This window comes from Gymnodraco acuticeps, unplaced genomic scaffold (assembly GCF_902827175.1).
Source record: "Gymnodraco acuticeps unplaced genomic scaffold, fGymAcu1.1, whole genome shotgun sequence".
NCBI lineage: Eukaryota > Metazoa > Chordata > Actinopteri > Perciformes > Bathydraconidae > Gymnodraco > Gymnodraco acuticeps.
This window is the reverse complement of record NW_022992191.1, coordinates 629,341-652,989: the sequence shown is the minus strand read 5'-3', so window position 1 is coordinate 652,989 and position 23,649 is coordinate 629,341. Positions and strand designations below refer to the sequence as shown.

Here is a 23,649-nt window from a genome sequence, read left to right as displayed (position 1 = left end):
CAAAGGTAAATCGTGTACTTTTACCCCGCTACATTTATTTAATACCTTTAGTTAATTTACTTAATTAACACTTAAATCAGACTTTAGTTACCCCTGGAGTAAATTCACAATCTACCATGCAGTATACAAAGCTATTAAAACTAGCTGCACCTTTACCAGCTTTGATAACACTTTAATGCATCAGTAATTAGAATACAATCTTTTTTTTTAAAATCTGAAATGGGCCAATGTGCATAATGAGTGCTTTTACTTTTGGTACTATAAGTATATTTTGGTGCTAAAACTTTTGAATGCAGGACTTTTACTTGTAACAGAGTATTCTGGTACTTCTACTTTTGTACAAGATCTGAGTACTTCTTCCTCCACTGGCCGTCTTGTGTGTAACATCACATGCCTTTGAATACATAATTGTATTTAAAGCTATCTGTGATTTTATATTAATAATGTTAGTAACAGCACAAGGGCTACATATAGCATTTATGTAACACAGAAAAACAGCCAATGATGTGATTAGTGGAAATCACCTGATACTCCAGCAGTGTTTGGCATCTGACCAACGTCCTCTTTGTTTACCAGCTATTCCACATTCTGGCTGTCTTATAAGAAGTTTCTGTAAAACAAAGTGGTGTAAATATTAAACACATGAAGGGACTTTTCTCCATACTTGAGGACACACATCAAGGCTGTCTTAAAAAATAATAATGTCAACAACAAAAAAAGTAGATGGGGAATTCTGACCTGTTGTTACTCTACATTCACGTGATTTCTTGGAACTGCTGTGGGAAACTGAAAGTAAAAAAGAAAATCGGAGTCAGAGAAATTGACACAGCAGCAGCCATTTTACTGCTCATCTCATCTCAGCTCATCTGACTGCTGACACACGAAGTTAGGAGAGCAGAGGAGCTGAAACAAAATGACTACACCGGGTCAGGAGGAGAAGAGATACGACCCGAGAGACACGACTCTGAAGTTTGTCAACAAACCGGATGCTCTGGATGCATATCGTAAGCATTATCAAAAACCATTTAAACCAGAATCACAATAATTCACGTTTCTGTGCTGCGTGAATTGGTTATCCTGATTAACCTACACTACCTAATGCTTAATCATTTACAAAACTGCAACTACTTTGCACACTTGTAATGTAAATATTAGTACCCTATGTTCAATTTTAGTAGTTGTAGCTTGATAAATTAGAGTATGTGCTAAATGATTTTGTATTTATTTTGTAAATGGTGTATACTGTATAGATAGATATCTTTCTCCTGGTGATATGTACTGTATATATTTATATTAAACTTGTGTGCAAAACCTTGATAGCAGCTGTTACTGTAACAATATAATATCCCAATTTGTATCTATTATTAAGTTATGTATGTATATGTAACAACAGAGGGAGAAGTATTTCTTAATTTTTCTTTAAAGGAATATAGGTGGGCTCTTTTATGCTGAATGTGCAGGGCTATATGTATGTGACTATGACGATGAGTTCAATGTCTGCTCTTGTTGTTGTTTCCCTCAGCTCCGGAAGATGGAGACCAGTGTCTCTGTGCAGAGATGTCCTGCGGTCATGCAGTCACTCCACAGTCTCTCACTGGCTGGTGTCGCAGTCTGCTGGATCAGGTACTTTCCAACATGTTGTTTAAAGAGCACAAAGCCGGGTTCACTAAGTGTTAGAGAATTGATGTTGCAAACAGAAACAGAAACACATGTTTCCACCTCTACTTTTTACTGACTATAAAAACTGTGTTAGACCACTTATTATATGGAAACGGTGTTTTGTCCTCAGTGTATAAGTGTCTGTTGCCCATGCATGATGATTTCGATTTATTATTTAGTTTACACCTTTCCTGGTTCTACATGTAAAGGATTCTCAACTCCCCACATACACTGCAATATAACTCAATGTGTCCTTTTGATTTTCAGGGCCAGTACAAGTTTAAGTGCCCTGCTTTGAAGGATGGCACTGTGAAGAAGTGTGATAAAGAGTGGTCCTATCAAGAGGTGCGCCGGCTGGCAGTGCTGACAGCTTCAGAGATGGCGTACTTTGAAGAGAGGATGGCCCGTCTGGCTGCCACAGAATACTGTGAATTCAAAACAGTGAGTTGTTTGTTTCTAATATCATCAAATCATGCGGAAAACAGTAAAGAAAGTTTAGGTCCGATACATATTTTAAGTCCATGTTCTAGGTGCACTTGTGATGTCACAATGTGCCACTACAGTACCGTTACAGTAGTTACTCGCCTAATTTGGTGCAGAGATGCAGAGAGGAAAGATGTGAAAGACCATGAAACACCGACCAATCAGAGCACTCTGGGCTTTTTTGGGAAGGGGCTTAAAGAGCCAGGTGTTAGGTACATTCAGACAGACAGTATGAGAGATGTAATGTGTGTTTACATTAAAGCATGTAGACATGATCTAGCAGAAACCAAAAAACAAGTGCAAACCGGAAAACAAGCCTGATGTGTCCTAGTAATATTTTACCTATATATTTGTTATAATTATGATTGAACTCAAACCAGCAGCAAGTTAGCTTAGCTTAGCTCAAAGACTGGAAACAAGTGGGAACAGCTTTCCACTGACCCCACTCTTTCAAAAGGCTTCCGTGTCTGTCCTTGAAACCAGTTCTTGTGTGTAAAAATCGTAGCCATTACATTTGTACTCTTTCGTTATTGTATGGAGTTATACATGAGAGATAGAAGATGATAATAATAATAATGGGAGAGATGTGAGAGCCAAGTCTAAATCTACAAAATGTTGAGCAAAAGGGGCCATTTTATGCTCATTTTCAGGTTCATATTTGTATTGTGTGCCTCTGCTGTGACATGTTTCCATGCTTTAATGTTCAAAAAGCTCTTTATTTTTATCATACTGCCTGCCAGATATGTTAGCTGGCCGTCCCTGTTGTGATTGGTCCCTTAGCATATATCGCGTACAATGTGTCGGAGCACTAGCCAATAGAAGCGTTTGAAGTAGTGATGTCACTATGTCCAGGAAGTAAACAAAGGAGTCCAATCCAGGTGTCTCAGGCAGGGATTCTAGCCTTTGCAGACCATTTAATTCACAAGAATCTAAAAAGCCCACTAACGGAACAGGAAAAACCCCCAAAGCTTAACAGGGCCCCTTTAACTTTTTCTCACATCCCCTCCAACAGTGTCCTGGCTGTAAAACGTATGTGGAGAGAGAGGCCCAGAGCAACCTCAGCGTGATGTGCACGATCTGCACGGACGAAAAGAAGAAGGTTTACAACTTCTGCTGGCAGTGTCTGAAGGAGTGGAAAGGCGCAGCACCGCGCTCGGACCGCTGCGACAACGACGGCTGCATCAACGCGGTCCTGGAGCTCCTCAAGAACTGCAAGACCACCGCCCTCTCTGAGGTACAGGGGGTCACTGCGTGTCCCTCCATCCGGGCCTGTCCCACCTGTGGTACAAAGGTGGAGCACGACACAACGGGCTGTAAGAACATCATCTGTCCTCGCTGTCAGGTGGAGTTCTGCTTTGTGTGTCTGAAGCTCACTCCTGAGTGCCTGCAGACAAGCTCCTACTTCCTCCCCTGCAGTGCTGGTGTGGCTCCCAAACAAACCTCCATACCTGTGTGGCACCGAAACTAAGAGAAACACTGCACACACATTAATGTAGTTTACTGTCTTTTTCTGTCATCTTTTCTTGGATTTCAATGCAAGATTGCCTTAGTAACTAGAGCCAAAAGTGTAGACTTATAAGCTTATTTTTTCACGTATTGAAAATATCTGCTTTATTTTCTCTTAATGTTTTATAATGCACTGTTTGTAATGTTGTTGTTGGATCTCTTTTCAATAATAGTCAATCATTAATAACTGAATAAATAAAGTTTCCCTTAACATGAGTGTGGAACTTCTACTTGATGTCAAACAGGTGCACATAATACAAGTTGTAAGTGGGTAAAATAAAAAACTATTAGCATTTTCCCACATGCAATACAACATTCAAACACCTAATAGAGATTTTACTTACTGTAGCTGAAAATGTTTCGATTTTGCACAAGTACTGTAGTTATTGAATTGAAGTTGCTCACCTGTATAACCTTTCATTGTAATGTCAGTAGGAGCTGTAGCGCCCCCTAGAGGTAAATCTCAAAAATAACACTGACACGTTTTAAGACTGGAACAGTTGTTTAATAGCCAACAAAGTCACTGAAATTAACAAAGAAATATCACATTTCACAAACAGGGGTTTTTACATTTTAGGATAAAACTACTGACCATTTGACATATGACACATTTTTAAAACAAATTGACCCAGAAGTGATGACAGTTTGTGTGATGAGAGAGTCAATAATGGTAAAGCTTTGTGTAAAACACAATAAATGAAGGTCAGTACGTCCCAGTTAGGAGTCTGGAGAAGCAGACAGGAGTTATAGAAGTGAAGCAAAAAAAGGCACTGCTGCATATGTTGGCTAATTAAAGAAAGGCCCACTAAAAAATGTGTTGAAGTGTACGGTATATTAACAGGAAGTGGACAGGAGTGATTGCAGTAGTTTGGACCATAAACCACCTGACTGGAGTAGCTCAAAAGTTCAAGGTACAAGACACTTAAATTCGAGTGTGAGTTGAGCTTATAGTGTCTTCCAATTTCCTTTTTTTTGTGATTTCCTACCTATTTAGGGTTAAAAAAACATCTTGCAATTTAGACTTTTTTTTTTTAATTTGATTTTAAAATGTTACAGTATGTCCACTGTAGAGGACGTCAGGACCATATTAGTTTGAAAAGACAGCCACAATTAACAGATGGACTATGTAACGAATTATGGTTGAGTGATATTAATACAATAATACATTCACCTTTATTTAAAACATGAATAAGTAATTGATCTGAACATTGCTGTTTATTTGGTCACTAAAAAACTAGTTTGGTTTTTGGTGAATCTTTCCAGATCTTCAAAGACTTTGTAGTCAATGTACTGGGAAAGTACCTCATTGACTCCAGTCGGCACGGGCTGTATGGTCATCTTGACTAGTTGTATGGATGTGGTCTCCATTTGACCTGCTCATAGAAACAAAGCTTGCATTCCTGAGGCAACTCTCATCTTTCGTGGCTCCACTTAAAATAAAAACAACAATAAGACATACGTGCTACTCTTGGCCTACAGAGGGCCATGTCTTTCCAGCTCGTCCCTATCTGTCTCTATGTATCTATCTGTGCGCTCATGGAGCCTCCTGCATCTTTCCCCCCTTCTTCTTGACCCTCTTCTATCCCAGGAGTGAAATCCTCATCTCTCTCAACATCTGAATCTCCCTGAACTTTCTGGTACAGAAAATGTCTGCTTCAGTTCCGTCTCCTGCAACGATATTGAGTCATAAAGTCCATGAAGATAGTCCTGACGTCCACTAGAATGGACATTTATAAAAGGGCTGTTATTTGAAAACTTGAATTATTTAATTGTTTTCAGAACTAATTATATAGTTCCTCACATGTTAATAAACAAGAATATATATGATTTTCATGGTAAAAATTACAATTATTCAACAATATTTGACTTCTCCTCCTGCTTCTATACAATTTTGTTTTTGGTATGCCAGCCATTTTGGATGAAAAGAAAGAGGAACTTCCCAGCATGCAATTTTAACCAATGACATATCACTGGAAAGACCAGGATGACCTCTGTACAGCACATCAGGGATTGATAGAGTAGCTCAAAAGAGTCAAAGGAGATGCATGTTAACAAAATGTCCACTACAGTGGACATTTTCAATGGGCTGGGTCCCAGGAGGATATCCAAAGTAGGTTTTTAAAAAGAACTGAGTTTTTCCATACTTCCTCCACCTGGTAGTTGTATACACATGAAGATGAGTGATTTGTTTTGGATTCCATAGTCAGACAACAGTGCAGAGTCCTCATCCAGAGTGTTGTGTGTGAAGATCAGTTGCACTTGCAGGTCTGATACTACAACATGAACACACAGAGACAAAGGAAGTCAGAACGAGGCAGAACAATTATCTAATTTAGCCAGTGTCTACAGTATAATGGGAGTGTAACTTAAAACACGTAAGTACTACTGTAGGCCTACTTAAGCACTAATCTGGGCTATTTTAACAGAATCAATGTCAGGTAACCTAAAGAGATATTTCACTTCAAAGACAGGATTATAAATTGAAAAGTATGTCATGTATATAAACATAAATTCTTGGCCTTGTAAGACTGAGACTCGTTTTACTCAGCTCGTGTGTGTGTTGCTTCCAGAAACGAATATAACGGATTCAAATCGGCTGAACATACAGTTTCACTGGCAGGCTTACTTTTGGTAGCAACAATGACGCTTACTTTTGTATTCAGGAAACGTCTCTAGTATCTTCTCCCACAGCTGCAGCACGGTCATGCTCTTGAACTGCTCCTCCGTCTTGGCCATGTCAAGAGAAATCTGCTGCCCATTTGGTCCTTTCACAATGAGCTGGTATATTGTTCCCATTTTTGTGTGTGTGAGTCATTGTGCTGCTTTCTGCTGCTAAGAGGTAGTCTGATGTAACTCAGGGTGTAGGCTGACAATAGAGGGAATGAGGATACTTTCACTTTCAAAATGTGTCTTCTTATAAATCCCACATGTACCCTATTCATCGACGAGACCATATTTAATATACAATGTAGACTTATTTGTTCATGTATAATGTGAGCATTAAAAACATTTGTTTTCTAATAATGTTGTATCGTGCACTATTTGTGTTGCCACTGAATGCTGTTTCTGCCTATTAATCTCTGTTCACTTATAGTTGATCATTAATAACCCAGATCTGGATTAATGATGTGAAATCAGACTTTAGTTACACTTGGAGTAAATTCACAAGCTACCTGCAGTATACAAAGTCATTAAAACTAGCTGCACCTTTACCAGCTTTGAGAACACTGCAGTAATGCATCAATAATTATAATCAAAACATATATTATTCTGAAATGGATCAATCTGCATAATGAGTACTTTTACTTCTGGTACTTTAAGTATATTTGATGCTAATACTTTTACTTGAGTAACATTTTGAATGAAGCACTTTTACTTGTTACTGTATTCCTCTCTGGTACTTCTGCCTATAATCAAGTACAACATCTGAGTACTTCTTCCATCTCTGCAAATGACTAAATACATGTTTACTTCTAATGCAGAACTTATATTTGATGTTAAACAGTTCTTCTGAAATCATTTCCTGCATCCTAGACAGAGTTGGAAAAAGCTTTGCACCAGTATAACCTTTAGTGCAGAATAACCTGACAGTCAAGTATGCACAGGAGGAGCTGTAGCGTCCCCTAGAGGTTCATCTGAAAATAACACTGACCGATGACACTGGTGACAAGTTTTGAATTTGGACAAAAAGGTAACAATCCAACAAAGTCGCAGCAGAAATTGACCAAAAGTCATATTTAAAAAATGTAGGCGTTTAAATGTTAGAATTAAATCACATCCTTTCCTCACCCAGTTACGTAATTCCTCTGCCTGGCATTGCCTCCATTGTACTCTTCCTTTACATAACAGATGTCAGCTAATAGCTTCTAAACATAACATTACATCTCTTCAATATGAATTATCTTTACCTCTGATGCATCATGACTGGTCAAAGGTAAAACTTTAGGTATTCTACTGATCCTGCCGACAATTCACTGAGGGGGAAGAGCAGAAATCAGTGCATTTCCTTTAGAAAATAAAGGGTAAAATTACCGTATTGACGTATGCAGCGGGCAGAGTTTATGTTAGATAGTAGAAATAGTAGTTTGGTCATGAAGTAACCTCGTCAAAGGCTCTGCATGCTACCACACACACAGCTTTTTTGTGATGTTATCGGTGTATGCTGAATATCTTTTGAAGTCACCAAAGAAGGAATCAAGTTGAAGATCAATACACTCATTGCCAGGATTATAACAGGTGTGCCTGCAAAGAGTTAAGAAACAGAAACAACTCTATATCCCCTCAAAACATTTAAAATCCATTATACGGCATGAAGTTGGACTTTGGGTGCTTATGTTGGGAAGAAATTGTGAATTAGGCAAAGCATGTGGCGACAAAATATTATATTATATTTAACGGTTACAAGAGATAGAATACCGACAACTCTTGCACCCCAGGAAATAGGTGTAACAGAGAAATGATATATCGGCTACCAAAAAGCTTGAGTTCACAATAAAGACACGTTCACAAATAAATGAATTTTTACTATTTAACCATCATAAGAAATTGAAAGAAATTATTTCTCAAAGATAAAACTAAAAATGTCCAGTACCATCATGCCAAAAATATTGGTTTTAAAATAAGTCCACAAAATTAGCTTTACTTAAAACTAATTTAAGCTTTCGTATACTCACCACAGGTGCAGTCAAAGCAAACATTGAGGGGAGACAAGCTGTGACTGGCACTCAACTCCACTAAGGAAAATAAATGACTGACAAAGTTAAACAAAATCTCAGTAGGTTTTAAAATACTTAAAATGCACGACAAAGCTAAAAATGGATAAAGCAGGCAGGACAACAAAGGCGTACCGACACATACATTGGCTCACAAACTGTAACACCAACCCCGACAGAGGCAAAGGGATGAGGAAAGGTCCAACAGGTGGGTAATTGGTTGGTGGAGGAGTCAGGCCTGGAGATGCGTTCAATGACTGCACTCACCACACACGTACATGTAATGTCTGTGGAGAATAAACCAAACCACATGTTGGAGAAAACTTGTCGACCATTTCTACACTGAACAAAACTGTCTGAGGTTAGTTGAAAGCGATAATATTAAAATAAATTGCTTTCAACTAAACTAATACAGTTTTGTGAAACTTGCTGACATAATGCATTTAATTAAAGTCAAAGTTTCAGTTTTTTCAGTGTACATAAGGCGGCTCTCACGACTGACAGGGACATGTAACGGCTCTTTACTGATGTAGTCGTAACATAAATAATAAGCTACTACAAACTAAGTAGTACAATGAGTAAAGTACTGTATAAGCAACATTTTGACATGTTCTATATAGAGCCTAATTCTCCTCTACTATATTTCAGAGGCAAGTATTGGTATTTTGTCTATTGATCTGCTATTCTACTGCATGTATCTGGAAAAGACAATACTTACATGTTAAGATGCAGTACAATACTTTAGCCTTATCTACCCTGTAGTATACACTCATCAAAGAGACCAGGTTTACTATAATAAAAGTGTATTTGTTCATTTATATTGTGAGCATAAAACACATCTGTTTTTGCACAATGTTTTAAAATGCATTAGTTGACATGTTGCCACTGAAGGCTGCTTCCTTCATCATTAACAACTGCATCACTGAATCAGGCTTTTCTTCATCAGTCAGTGTAGATTTTATATTGGATGTCAAACAGCTGCTCATTAGTGAATATGTTGGACTGGGTTAAACAACAGCTAAATAAAACAAATAATGACACAAATGTAGTCTTTTGACAACTGTCAACACTTTTCATGTGTTTCCTGATCATTGATATCATGAAACAGCTCCCTGGATGCATAACACTTAAAACAAGGTTAGCATTAGCACTTATGCTACAGGAAGTGGACAGGTAGTGATGACAGTGATTTGCACTTTAAGCCACTCCCTGAAAGTTGTCTAAAAAAATCAAGGTGCAAGACACATCCATTAACTTTCCCTGTTCAAACACTTTAAACAATCCACACACAGAGCAGGCGCATAACAAGACATATGCAATTATATGATTAATCCAATATTGGTTTTACACTAAAATCCCAGCAGAGTGTGATATGGGATAATCGTTTGGACACTTGTGTGAAGCTCTGGTGTTAAAATGTCTCCAGGAAACAGTTCTGTCCAGGGAAGGTTTTAAAAGTCAGCGAGCCTTTCATTACTACTGTGTTTCCCATCCTTGTCACCCAGTCCAGGATCTCCCGGGCCCCCAGGCTCAGCTCCACCCTTCAATCTTAACACCAAGTGAATGGTTGCTTCATTTTGAATTCCGTAGTATGATAGTAGAAAGTTGTCCTTCAGTTGCCGGCCTTCGACGATCAGTCGCTGTTGTGACACTAAAACATGGACACACAGGAACACACGCGTACAAAGAAAAGGGGTCAAAACCAGGCACTAACAATATTTCGATATGGGCTATATATGTCTTAGGTCATTTTAAATTGCTTTTTTAGACCTGCAGTCCTACTAATTCCTGGTGGAAAATAACCATGCTGACCTAAACACACTGACTTCTCGGTTATAATTAACAGCCAATTATAAATGTTCTGATGTGTATGTTATTGCAAAAACCCAACAAACAAAGGTCCAGTAGCCCACTACATTCTGACGCCTACCATCAAATGGCAAAACACGTTAGTCACACGGAACATGGTTACATTTTAACGTTATGGTTTAAGCATATAGGATATAATCTGCGTCACAGTGGCTATTTCAATAGTGATCTACCTGGAATTCCATCGAGAGCTTCAATCTTTTGTTTCAGATCCAGCACTGTGGTGCCCTGAAACACTGCGGTCAACTCAGCCGTCTCTCGCATTTGCTTGGTCAAATAAGCAGCGCTTCATTTTTGAGTGCGCGATTAATAGCGTCTTTACGGTAATCGCCGAGAAGTGGCGCTGACGATAGTAAAAGTGCTTATGCTATATTTGATCAATCAATCAATGATATTTGATGAGGGATCAAATTATTTTTAGCCATAAGTTCTTAATAAAATTGGTACTGTTGGACTCAGTACATGTTAGACTACTACCACAAATACAATCAAGTACTTTTACTGTGTACTTTTTGAGTAATACTCTGTCAAACTCCCCTCCAGAGTACAATAATGCATGTTTTCTGCCCTCTTTGATGAGAGATACAATCATTTTTTGCAATGAGTTCTTAATAAAATTGGTACTGTTGGATTCAGTACTACTTGGACTACTACTAAAAGTACAATCAAGTACTTTTACTGTGTACTTTTTGAGTAATCCCCTGTCAAACTCCCCTCCAGAGTACAATAATGCATGTTTTCTGCTATCTTTGATGAGAGATAAAATGATTTTGTGCAATAAGTTCTTAATGAAATTGGTACTGTTGGATTCAGTACTACTTGGACTACTACTAAAAGTACAATCAAGTACTTTTACTGTGTACTTTTTAAGTAATACTTGTTTAAACTCCTGTCCTGAGTACACAAAATAATGTATTCTGCTATCTTTGATGAGAGATAAAATGATGTTTTGCAAAAAGTTCTTAGTGAAATTGGTACTGTTGGATTCAGTACTACTTGGACTAGTAGCACAAGTACAATCAAGTATTTTTACTGTGTATTTTTTGAGTAATCCTTTGTCAAACTCCACCCCTGAGTACAATAATGCATGTTTTCTGCCATCTTTGATGAGAGATAAAAGGATTTTGTGCAATAAGTTCTTAATAAAATTGGTACTGTTGAATTCAGTACTACTTGGACTAGTAGCACAAGTACAATCAAGTATTTTTACTGTGTACTTTTAGAGTAATCCTTTGTCAAACTCCACCCGAGTACAATAATGCATGTTTTCTGCCATCTTTGATGAGAGATGAAATGATTTTGTGCAATAAGTTCTTAATGAAATTGGTACTGTTGGATTCAGTACTACTTGGACTACTACTAAAAGTACAATCAAGTACTTTTACTGTGTACTTTTTGAGTAATCCCCTATCAAACTCCCCTAAAGAGTACAATAATGCATGTTTTCTGCCATCTTTGATGAGAGATAAAATGATTTTGTGCAATAAGTTCTTAATGAAATTGGTACTGTTGGATTCAGTACTACTTGGACTACTACTAAAAGTACAATCAAGTACTTTTACTGTGTACTTTTTGAGTAATCCCCTGTCAAACTCCCCTCCAGAGTACAATAATGCATGTTTTCTGCCATCATTGATGAGAGATAAAATGATTTTGTACAATAAGTTCTTAATGAAATTGGTACTGTTGGATTCAGTACTACTTGGACTACTACTAAAAGTACAATCAAGTACTTTTACTGTGTACTTTTTGAGTAATCCCCTGTCAAACTCCCCTCCAGAGTACAATAATGCATGTTTTCTGCCATCTTTGATGAGAGATAAAATGATTTTGTGCAATAAGTTCTTAATGAAATTGATACTGTTGGATTCAGTACTACTTGGACTAGTAGCACAAGTACAATCAAGTACTTTTACTGTGTACTTTTTGAGTAATCCTTTGTCAAACTCCACCCCTGAGTACAATAATGCATGTTTTCTGCCATCTTTGATGAGAGATAAAAGGATTTTGTGCAATAAGTTCTTAATGAAATTGGTACTGTTGGATTTAGTACTACTTGGACTACTACTAAAAGTACAATCATGCTTTGCCTGTCCAGATACGATGCTGTAGTACATGGAGAGAAGTTCCTGGAGGCTGACTCCACAGAAATTATAGGCCATGGACTCCATGAGGACTGTAGAGCCATCACAGATCAGCATGACAGGTCTTTTTTTGGCTCCCCTTCCATGGAGTCTTATTACATCAGTCATAAATGACCCAAGGAAAAAGGATATGGAGGCTATTGTGTGGTCGTTTGTGATGTAGGTGGCCACAGGGACAGGGGAGGATCCTTTGAACGGATTTCGGACCACCATCTCATACACATAAAAAGGTGAGGTTTTCCCTTTTGCCTTTTTAACAATGCTCCCTGTCGCATCCACATATACAATGTCTTCCCTGCACCTGTCATGGAAGAGGTCAATTGTTTTGTTGGACCATAGCATGACTCCTTTGGGGTGTGCTATAATTTTTTTAATGACTGCTTCCTCAGTCTCAAGCTCTTCCTCCATCATTTTTCTGAGGCTGATCATTTCATTGCTGTGTTTTCTCAGCTTCTTTCTTGCCTGCCAGGACAATGTTTTCATCACACCAGTTGATGGTACCTGGTCTCTGTTTCCAGAAGCCAACACAGTGTCATCCAGTTTATTGAGCTTATCAAGGTACACACTTCTGGGAAGTTTGCTGGTGAGGGCATTAGCAAGTGCATCCCTTTCATCTGCACGCACAGGCCGATGTTTTGAGTTCTTCACAGTTGTGCCATGCTTTTTCACCTCTGAAGGTCACAACTGCCTTAAGGGATGACTCATCCTCAATGTCAACTTCGACCTCCACAGGACAGTCATCAAATCGACAGTAGCCAACACATGAAAAAAGTGACCCTTTCCTTTTTGACCCAACTGTTTGCACACTGTGAGATTTGAAGACAAAGCAACAGTGTGGGTGGACACTCCGGATGCCAGTGGCCATGACTGAAGTCCAGTTTAAAGATTTGAATCGACGCTTATGTTGTCTCATCCTCAGTTTCTTCCAGTCACTTTTAGTGACAAAAAAAAATGAAGAATTTGAAGGCAATTTAAATGAGTGTAAGAGTTGCCCATCTTTTGACTGTGATGAGGAGTCATATGTCCCTGATGAATTACACTGTAAAACACAATGAAAACATATTAGCGAAAGTGACCAAAGTTGGAATGACTCTTTACTGATGTGAATCAATATATCTGAAATTGTTTATTTGGGACTAACTATAATTTCACTCCACACAGTAGTGTGCATGTTTCATAACACACTAACACTAACTACGTGCTAATATGCGATATTTACCTCTGAAACGTCTTCTGGTTCACTCGTCTCTGTGAATGCCTGTCTAACCGACGATGGGGTAGCAGGCACTGTGCGGTCAATGTCAGTGGAACTGTGGTCACTGTCGATGGGGCAGGCCGTGTGGTCACTGTCTGTCGATGGGCTGGCAGGTGCTGCGGTCACCATCTGTGTCTTGTGTCTCATCTGCACATGACAAGGAGCAAATGAAATCCAAAGATGTAATTATTAATCAAATAATATAAAATATTATAGCACATCCAAATTAAAGTTGTTCACACAGGCAGACTGATGATGAAGATAAAAGCAAAGCAGAAATAAGAATCAATATTAGTGCAATATTTATAAAAAATGTACCTTTTTATGATGGTTATAGGCATGATGAAGCCGTGTCCTATTGGTCTTGGAATCGGATATTCCAAGCTCCTGACACACCTCGCCCCAGAAAGTGTCTTTCTCGTCACCTTCATCGTTGTCTTTTGTTTTGGTTGTGGCTCGAAGCTTGTCAGTGACAGCCAAAAGGACTTCTTTTGTTATTGTTATTTTTCTTGTCTGAAATTGAAATGTCAAAGTTCCGTCATTTCTTTGTAAAAAAATATGACATTTGAGAAATCATTGAATTTTTTAATGCAATTACAATTGTGTGACAAATAAGAAACACTTGCCTTCCCAAACGTTGAGAAAACCAAGACTCTGAAAAGACATAAGTTAAAATCTATTATTTATAGTTAGACTTTTCACTCAGTTTAGACTTTTTTAATTAATTAGCTTGATTCCCTGACTTCTGATTTGTTGCCTATGCTATGTCGATTTGCGCTGAAAGGACAGAGGGATATATTCATAGGTGTCATTTAAGCTGGGGATGCTGGGTACATGTCCCCAGCACTTTTTAAAATGTTGTCCATACATTTTATAAAAGTATAACTTTATAACCTGTAATAAACAAGAACACTGTTTTTTTCTTATTTAAAAATAATAATAATACATGTACATCTTGAGAAAACAGTTTGTCCGTTGACAATTTCTATGGGGATTCTTAAATTTGGACATGTTCATACAATTTTAAAAGATAATGTATCACCCAGTCCCCCAGCAGGGTTTTTGTTTACAAACGTGTCATCTGTTAAACAACATGTGAGTTCAGTGTGTCGGGTGCCGCAGGAAGTAGGGGTGCTGGAGGAGCTGAATGGTGTACATTTGAAAAACTGAGCGACCACCTAAATAAAAATGATTAAACTACATATAATAGTTAAGATTTGACTTAGAATAAAGTCAAATCAGAACTATAAACAATTCATATAAACATTTGTGTTTTATTTTCGAACACAATTATGTATATAACTACTTTTCTGTTGAAATACAAATATACGTACCCTCGACGAGCTTCCATTACAGATGAGGTCCATGGAAGCACTAATTGACAGGTATAGAGAACCGCAGTGACGCGTGGTAAAACCCGGAAGTAAACTTCTTCCGGTTCCTTCGTGAAAAACCAATGCAAATTCTCCATAGGATTTTGGAAAATAGCTCGAAATAAGGTCTGTGGTTGACACACATTTAAGAGAGGGATCACGTTTTGTTCAGCCGGATAATCTCCACATGTCTACCCTACTTTTATAATTTGAATCATAAATCTAGTCGCCAAAAGCGAAATGCTAACGTTATGCTATAAACGAACTACAAGCCAGTACAGCAGCAGGGTCGCACGACTTCAACGTCACGCCAACTTAAGATCGTTTCAACTGACTTGCACTGAAACTGCACTTTGAACATTTTAAATATATTAACATTTTAAATGGTATACCCCGGTTATCTAGGCCCTTTTTGTTTTGTTTAATTTATACCACGTTTATCTAGGCCCTTTTTGTTTTATGTAGCCTATACATGTCACACTGTGGGAAACGATATTTCGATATTTCTGGATGTATAACACATGTATAATTTTTGCAACCATGTCTCCTAAAAATTACGTTCCCACAGAACTAAACTGCATTCTCAATTACGTTTAGCTAGAAACTGATTTACTCCCACGTTACGTTCGTTATGAACCTATTTAAAATACGTTTATTTTCTACATATCTTCTAGAAACGTATTTTCTCCCACGTTACGTTCGTTATGAACGTATCTTAAATACGTTTATTTTCTACATATATTTGCCATTTATTGTCTTGCTTATAATAATGATAATAGTCATTTATAAATATCATTTTAGAGCACACCTTTGAAATCGACAATCGGGCTCGATATATGGTTACATTAAAATCAGTAGGCGAGGCTGTAATTTCGCCAGCTGTTACACTCATGAGCGAGGCAGAAAATAATAGTTTTAACATGACAAAAAGCTGCTGTGTCATTTATTGCACCTCAAACATTAAAACAAATCTAGAGTTACGTGTTTCTGTACTTCCTCTAAGAAGAAAAGACAGTAAAAGAAGAGCTCTGTGGCTTCAGGCTTGATCGCCGTTCAAATGACAGCGTTGGTTTCCTCAAAAGTGGGCGGGGCTGTAAAGTGACGTAGATTTTACTCTCATCTATTATTCAAAACCATTCTATTTATTCTAACGTAAATTGCATGCCAGTCTTTTATCTTTTTATTTATTTGTTTTTATTTTAAATCGTATAATGTCGGACTTTTTTTGTCGTCTGTGAGGAAAATAAATGGGGCTTAGAGCCTCAAAATACTGAAATCTGTATTTTTTTAATCTTTTCCTTCTAATTTGTTATTCTTTTCTAAATAACACACTGTTATTTACTCAACAATAACACACAATTATCCTTGTTTTTATTTATTCATTTAATTCTATAATCTTGGGCATTTTAGCATACTTTTTAGCCGTAAATAAAGTCACCAGAAACAGACGGGACATTTCGAGATTTAGGATGGCCAAAGATACTACACTACCCATAATCCCCAGCTATCGTTTGGGACTACAGTCCCGTTGACAAACCCTGTGATGTTGGAGTGGCAGTGCGCCAAGGTTACGCCGAGCGTCAAGCTCTTTGAAATGGAACGAATCCACGGCAGACTATTCAAAACTGGACTCGAACGCCCCCCGAGAAATACACATGCTGGCTATTGTGTTTCGCAACATGTTCTCTATGGCACGTATCTACTGGGAATTGTAGTTTTAAAAGACGTTTTTCCAAAAATTAGAAGTTGCCAGTATTAAACTGTGTACAGCCCTGGAGGTTTAGGCGATAGGAAACACATTGGTGTGTACACATTTAAAACATGTAATTACTAAATGGGTGAAAATCGCTTGTATCCATAATGTGCAGCATTAATATATACCCACATGACAGCTCATTGTTACTTTGTAATTCTCCACTACAAATCAGAGGTTAACCTGGTATTTTTACTCCATTACATTTAGTTTAGTTACTTTGCAGATTCTGATTAATGATGTGAAATATAAACAACCCTTAAAGCAGACTTTAGTTACACCTGAGTGAAATTCAGGGAAGGTGATTGTCAAGTGCCAACAATCAGGAGAGATATTTGATAGTTGGTGCTTGAGAAGACTAAACATTTATCTGCAGATCTCTATAAAGTATATTCATTACTCGTTATTCTCTACTAATAGTTAATTAAAAACTGTATAATGGTTCTTTTGCACATCCCTTTCAAGATTTCAAGATTTTCTAAGGTGTATTGATCATATACACAACTTGGGTCGCAGGGTCAACAGCGCATTACAAGACTCAAAAAGTACACAGTAAAAGTACTTGATTGTACTTTTGGTAGTAGTCCAAGTAGTACTGAATCCAACTGTACCAATTTTATTAAGAACTTATTGCAAAAAATTCTATTATCTCTCATCAAAGATGGCAGAAAACATGCATTATTGTACTCAGGGGTGGAGTTTGACAAAGGATTACTCAAAAAGTACACAGTAAAAGTACTTGATTGTACTTGTGCTACTAGTCCAAGTAGTACTGATCCAACAGTATCAATTTAATTAAGAACTTATAGCACAAAATGATTTTATCTCTCATCAAAGATGGCAGCAAACATGCATTATTGTACTCTGGAGAGGAGTTTGACAAAGGATTACTCAAAAAGTACACAGTAAAAGTACTTGATTGTAGTTTTGGTAGTAGTCCAAGTAGTACTGAATCCAACAGTACCAAATACATTAAGAACTTATTGCACAAAATCATTTTATCTCTCATCAAAGAGGGCAGAAAACATGCATTATTGTACTCTGGAGGGGAGTTTGACAGGGGATTACTCAAAAAGTACACAGTAAAAGTACTTGATTGTACTTGTACTTCTAGTCCAAGTAGTACTGAGTTCAACAGTATCAATTTCACTAAGAACTTATTTTTAAAAATCCTTTTTATCTCTCATCAAAGAGGGCAGAAAACATGCATTATTGTACTCTGGAGGGGAGTTTGACAGAGTATTACTCAAATAGTACACAGTAAAAGTACTTGATTGTATTTGCGGTAGTAGTCTAACATGTACTGAGTCCAACAGTACCAATTTTATTAAGAACTTATGGCTAAAAATAATTTGATCCCTCATCAAAGATGGCAGAAAACATGCATTATTGTACTCAGGCGTGGAGTTTGACAAAGGATTACTCTAAAAGTACACAGTAAAAGTACTTGATTGTACTTTTGGTAGTAGTCCAAGTAGTACTGAATCCAACAGTACCAATTACATTAAGAACTTATTGCACAAAATCATTTTATCTCTCATCAAAGATGGCAGAAAACATGCATTATTGTACTCAGGGGTGGAGTTTGACAAAGGATTACTCAAAAAGTACACAGTAAAAATACTTGATTGTAGTTTTGGTAGTAGTCCAAGTAGTACTGAATCCAACAGTACCAATTACATTAAGAACTTATTGCACAAAATCATTTTATCTCTCATCAAAGATGGCAGAAAACATGCATTATTGTACTCAGGGGAATGAGTTTGACAAAGGATTACTCAAAAAGTACACAGTAAAAGTACTTGATTGTACTTTTGGTAGTAGTCCAAGTAGTACTGAATCCAACAGTACCAATTACATTAAGAACTTATTGCACAAAATCATTTTATCTCTCATCAAAGATGGCATAAAACATGCATTATTGTACTCAGGGGTGGAGTTTGACAAAGGATTACTCAAAAAGTACACAGTAAAAGTACTTGATTGTAGTTTTGGTAGTAGTCCGAGTAGTACTGAATCCAACAGTTCCAATTACATTAAGAACTTATTGCACAAAATCATTTTATCTCTCATCAAAGATGGCAGAAAACATGCATTATTGTACTCAGGGGTGGAGTTTGACAAAGGATTACTCAAAAGTACACAGTAAAAGTACTTGATTGTAGTTTTGGTAGTAGTCCAAGAAGTACTGAATCCAACAGTACCAATTACATTAAGAACTTATTGCACAAAATCATTTTATCTCTCATCAAAGAGGGCAGAAAACATGCATTATTGTACTCTGGAGGGGAGTTTGACAGGGGATTACTCAAAAGTACACAGTAAAAGTACTTGATTGTACTTGTGCTACTAGTCCAAGTAGTACTGAGTTCAACAGTATCACTTTTATTAAGGATGCATCGATAAAAATCATTGTATCTCATCAAATATAGCAGAAGTTGCATGATTTTGTTCTCAGGAGGGGAATTTGAGAGTATTACCCAGAAAAAAGACAGTAAAAGTACTTCATTTTATTGTTGGTAGCAGTCAAACTAGGACTGAGTCAAACAGTGTTAGTTTTTTTAAGAATTCATGGTAAAAATAATTTGTATCGCATGAAGCAGAAAAAACATGCATTATTTTTACTCTTGCGTTAGTGCCGCTTCTCAGCGATTACCGTAAAGGCGCTATAAATCGCGCACTCAGAAATGAAGAACTGCTCATTTGACCAAGCAAATTTGAGAGACGGCTGAGTTGACCGCAGTCCTGAAACTCAGTGTCGTCCAGCACCACTGGATATAACAGACCCGTCTCGTTTCTAATGAAGATTTTCACAACCATTTCTGCGGTGTTGCTGTTTGGGTTCCTTTATTTGCTTGCAGATTACCGACACCGACGAACTGAATAAATACTTTCAGTTTCGTTCTTAATCTTAAAGGTACACGCACCAGCCTTTCAATTCTCATGCAACGTCTCTGAAGTCTAGTTAGAAATCTCTTTGACTGCATTCACGTAAACAAAAAAAGCCTTGTATTCAAAGTTTATTATAAATGCTCTATTTAAAAAGCATTAACATATCAAAATATAAAAAAAATCCAAGCCACTTAGTTATGACAAAGATACAGATATTATCCCTGTCATTTCATCACTTCCATGGCGCTCTTCTGTCTCTGTCCCTGCTCTTTGCAGACTGTCCTCGATCTTCAGGACTTTCCCCTCCTTTTCTCACAGTTTGTGTGCAATCTGCAGTCACAACATGTTGCATGGTCTCTCCGTCTTTCATCGAATTGTTGGATTTTCTGCATCGTTTTGGAGAGTTGTTACACTTAATGGATGGCTGCATGGAAACTTTAATCGGCTCGTGTCCTTTCAAGTTTGTAAGTGAATAAGAAGAAGAGGAAACAGGAAGTGACTTTACATCAGAACTACACAAATGTTCTTCTGCTTCCACATGTTTGACTCTATTTCTAAGGCTTTCTTTAGTTTTCTGTGTTCCCCAGACAGTCTCATTCACCTCCAGTGTTTTCTTTGTGGATTGCTCTAACACATGGTTTATCTCGTGTGTTCCCAAATGTTCCGAGTGTTTCCCTCTGGTGTGTAAAAGCTGCATGGGCTCCTCTGAGTTCCTATCAAGCTGCTGTCTGATCTCGTGACTCTTTTGTAGCGTTGGAAAATCTGACTTGTGTGATTGCAAACAGTCTCCATCTGCTCCAGAGTCTTTTCTGCCTGGTTTCACACAAGGTGCGTTCAGGAGCTTCAGGTTTCCCCCTCCATGGCAGCTTCCATCATTGAGTTGATGGTGAGGAACAGGAAGCTCTCCTCTCTCTGTCTCGTCTTGTCTTCCTTCAGCATCGACTCCTGAATGTGAACGGAAATCATCCTCGCTTTCATCATTTTGTTCAGGATGTCTGCTCACTTTGAAGAGAGATAAGAAGGGTTATTATTGAATTAGGCCTTATCATCTTGGACTTAAAGGGACAGTGTTTAGACTCTAGCTTTTGTATGCACGTTTTTAGAGGTATGGGGATGTCTGCTTACTCTTGAATGGAACTGGATGGCACTCAACTTGTGGTGCTCAAAGCGATACAAATAATTTTGAAAAACTTGACAGGAATGTCTCTTTCCAAAAATCCTAACCTAGTTACTCAAATAATCCACAGACTTTGTCGTGAGCAGCTTTCAGGAACTATTTACTAACTACCAAACACCCACTAAACATATCACCGCGCAGAAGTACGTGTTCATCTACTCAAGGAAGAGAGGCTTTTTTCCTAGTTCCTGGCTCCTTAAGTAACAGCGTAAGGATTTCTGAAAATAAATATTTCTGTTGAGTATTTGTTTTGCCTTTTTGAGCACCACAGGCTGAGCAACCCTGTCTCCTAAAAATTACGTTCCCACAGAACTAAACTGCATTCTCAATTACGTTTAGCAAGAAACGTATTTTCTCCAACGTTACGTTCGTTATGAACGTATCTTAAATACGTTTATTTTCTACATATCTTTGCCATTTATTGTCTTGCTTATAATAATGATAATAGTCATTTATAAATATCATTTTAGAGCACACATTTGAAATCGACAATCGGGCTCGATATATGGTTACATTAAAATCAGTAGGCGAGGCTGTAATTTTGGCAGCTGTTACTCTCATGAGCGAGGCAGAAAATAATAGTTTTAACATGACAAAAAGCTGCTGTGTCGTTTATTGCACCTCAAAGATTAAAACAAATCCAGAGTTACGTGTTTCTGTACTTCCTAGTCTTTTCTACCACCCTCCGAGCCTGTGACAGCCTGTAGTTGAAGATGCGTTGCTCTACAGCTAGCCTGCGGTTCGGATAGGGCTTCATGAGGTACTCTTTCAGGGGAAATGCCTCATCTGCCACAATGTGGTAACAAACCGCCTGGTCAGAAGCAGGAAGTGGTGCAGGTGCAGGGATGTTGAATGTCTTATTCTCCAAGGCATCCTGTAGTGAGCATCCACCAAACACACCACCATCTGAAATCCTCCCATTACAACCTACATCTACATACAAGAACTTGTAGTTGCTGTCGACCAGTGCCATTAGCACTATTGAAAATGTATGTTTGTAGTTGAAGTAGGTTGATCCAGTTCCTGGAGGCGGGCGGATGTTGATGTGTTTCCCATCCAGGGCACCTAGGCAGTTTGGGAAGTCCCACTGAGCCTGGAATCCATCAGCTACTTGCTGCCACTCTTCCACTGTGTCTGGGCACTGAAAAACAAAACATATATTTTTTAAGACCCGTGTTTCATATGGCAAACCAAACATTTGCTGTTCAAATGCCTACAGACCTCACTGTATTACATAGAGTTTGCACAGTAAAACCAGTAAGTATCCACACATACCTTCAGGTATTTCTCTTTTAAAACCTCGTAAATGGCTGTACAGGTCTCAGGAACGAATTGCCGGATGGTTGACACTCCACTCGGAACTGGTAGGAAAGGCTCCTGAAGCTTTCCCCTGCAAATATTAACAAACACATAACTGAGTTATCTACACAAGCAGCTGAACAAAACACTCATTAGCTACAAAACAACAGGTTATAGTTTGATTGCTTTAGCTACTAAGAAGATTCAGACAAATGATACAAAATATAATAATGAAATATTTTAACATGCATTATTATAGGAAGAAGATAACGCTTTATTGATCCCTTGGTAAATTCTCAAGCAACCAAGCAGTACTTTGGTTTTGTACTTACACTAGTACATCTACATTACACTGCGGTATTACTACTTACTAAAGCAAAATATACAATAATATAGTATGGTGTCTTGCCTCTGTTGCATTCACTGAACACGGGAAATTACAGTCCTGCCGTCCTCTAGGTAAAGTACGGTTAATTATAATTATATGATTGAGGGAGAATTTGTCCGGGGCTAAAGAAAAAACAGGCGACGCCCATTCGTGGCACCACAGTATATTGGACTGAAATGGATGTGGGAAGAAGAATAAAGGGAATATAATTATCGCAAATTCAATACAACAATGTCTATACTGTATAATACAATTGTCACACAACTGACACCAGAGAAGAATATAAGTAAATCAACCATATAAGAGTTACAGTTTTGTACTTGTAACTGTATTTTTCTAACCTGCTTATACATGTTTACTTCTATATATAACAATGTAATTTCCAATATTCAATCCATATTTTGTAAATAATTATGTAAGCCCATTCCTTTATTTTAGTTTTCTTGCATTTCCTCCATTAACACGTCACTTACCATCTGTAGGCTATATGTATTTGTTTGTCATGGCGTACCTTCAAACTTCACTCAACATTCACACATGTGGAATGCACCAACAGGAGTGCAAAACCCTTTTCTTTGGTTAATTCGTTTTCTCCTGTTTAATGTTAGAGATGGGAAGAAGCCTGTACGTTTGTTTTTCTCATTTGTTAGGTAAGATTTTTGTGTTAAAGGTTAGTTCGTTTAGTGGTTTTGTTACTCCTGTTTGTTATTTTTGTAAACAGACTTCCAGCATGTTTTTGTGATTCTGATTTGGTAATTAAATTACCAAACTTTTTCTCTGCCTTGGCGTCCATGTTCTTGGGAGTGGGAAAAGTGGGGAGAGTGCAACTTTGTGCTGCGCCTAGGTTCCCCTAGGCCTGGGCGTAACACTTCACTCAACATTCACACATGTGGAATGCACCAACAACCTGTTTTGTAAAAAAAAGAAAAGAAGGGAGTATCCAATGGTAATGAGCCAAGAGTGCAGTGATGGCTGGCCAGTAAAATAATAATAATACAAGTGAATATTGTAGAGGAAACTTCTGTGTAGCTATGTAGTGGGAGTCACCGACTCAGGAAGGAGACACGGGAAGAGCAGTAGCTTTGATGTCAAACACATGATGGTTTATTTGGAGTTAACGGCCGGAGGATTCACATCAC

General features: G+C 37.9%; 3 protein-coding genes and 2 long non-coding RNA genes across 5 annotated transcripts; 1 reads left to right on the top strand and 4 right to left on the bottom strand.

Annotated features, from left to right (window-relative positions):
- Positions 1 to 708: 708 nt before the first annotated feature.
- On the top strand, positions 709 to 3,859 carry si:ch211-212k18.15 (putative E3 ubiquitin-protein ligase ARI6). Its single transcript, XM_034205257.1, has 4 exons — positions 709 to 1,004; positions 1,523 to 1,623; positions 1,927 to 2,100; positions 3,155 to 3,859. Exons 1-4 carry the CDS (start codon positions 914 to 916, stop codon positions 3,608 to 3,610), a joined length of 822 nt encoding a protein of 273 aa, XP_034061148.1. The 5' UTR covers positions 709 to 913; the 3' UTR covers positions 3,611 to 3,859.
- A 272-nt stretch (positions 3,860 to 4,131) lies between these two features.
- Positions 4,132 to 7,239, bottom strand: LOC117539230. The gene is made up of 2 exons (XR_004567972.1): positions 6,300 to 7,239; positions 4,132 to 5,921 (listed from the first exon to the last, which is right to left on the bottom strand). It is a non-coding gene; the product is annotated as an uncharacterized LOC117539230 (long non-coding RNA).
- Positions 7,240 to 9,146: 1,907 nt separating this feature from the next.
- Positions 9,147 to 10,462, bottom strand: LOC117539231. Its single transcript, XR_004567973.1, has 2 exons — positions 10,403 to 10,462; positions 9,147 to 10,011 (listed from the first exon to the last, which is right to left on the bottom strand). It is a non-coding gene; the product is annotated as an uncharacterized LOC117539231 (long non-coding RNA).
- A 2,341-nt stretch (positions 10,463 to 12,803) lies between these two features.
- Positions 12,804 to 15,036, bottom strand: LOC117539205. The gene is made up of 6 exons (XM_034205253.1): positions 14,963 to 15,036; positions 14,255 to 14,282; positions 13,947 to 14,141; positions 13,593 to 13,775; positions 13,218 to 13,412; positions 12,804 to 12,881 (listed from the first exon to the last, which is right to left on the bottom strand). Exons 1-6 carry the CDS (start codon positions 14,977 to 14,979, stop codon positions 12,804 to 12,806), a joined length of 696 nt encoding a protein of 231 aa, XP_034061144.1. The 5' UTR covers positions 14,980 to 15,036.
- Positions 15,037 to 20,489: 5,453 nt separating this feature from the next.
- On the bottom strand, positions 20,490 to 23,303 carry LOC117539204 (protein ALP1-like). Its single transcript, XM_034205252.1, has 4 exons — positions 23,281 to 23,303; positions 22,099 to 22,237; positions 21,503 to 21,964; positions 20,490 to 20,591 (listed from the first exon to the last, which is right to left on the bottom strand). Exons 1-4 carry the CDS (start codon positions 23,301 to 23,303, stop codon positions 20,490 to 20,492), a joined length of 726 nt encoding a protein of 241 aa, XP_034061143.1.
- Between the last annotated feature and the right edge of the window lie 346 nt (positions 23,304 to 23,649).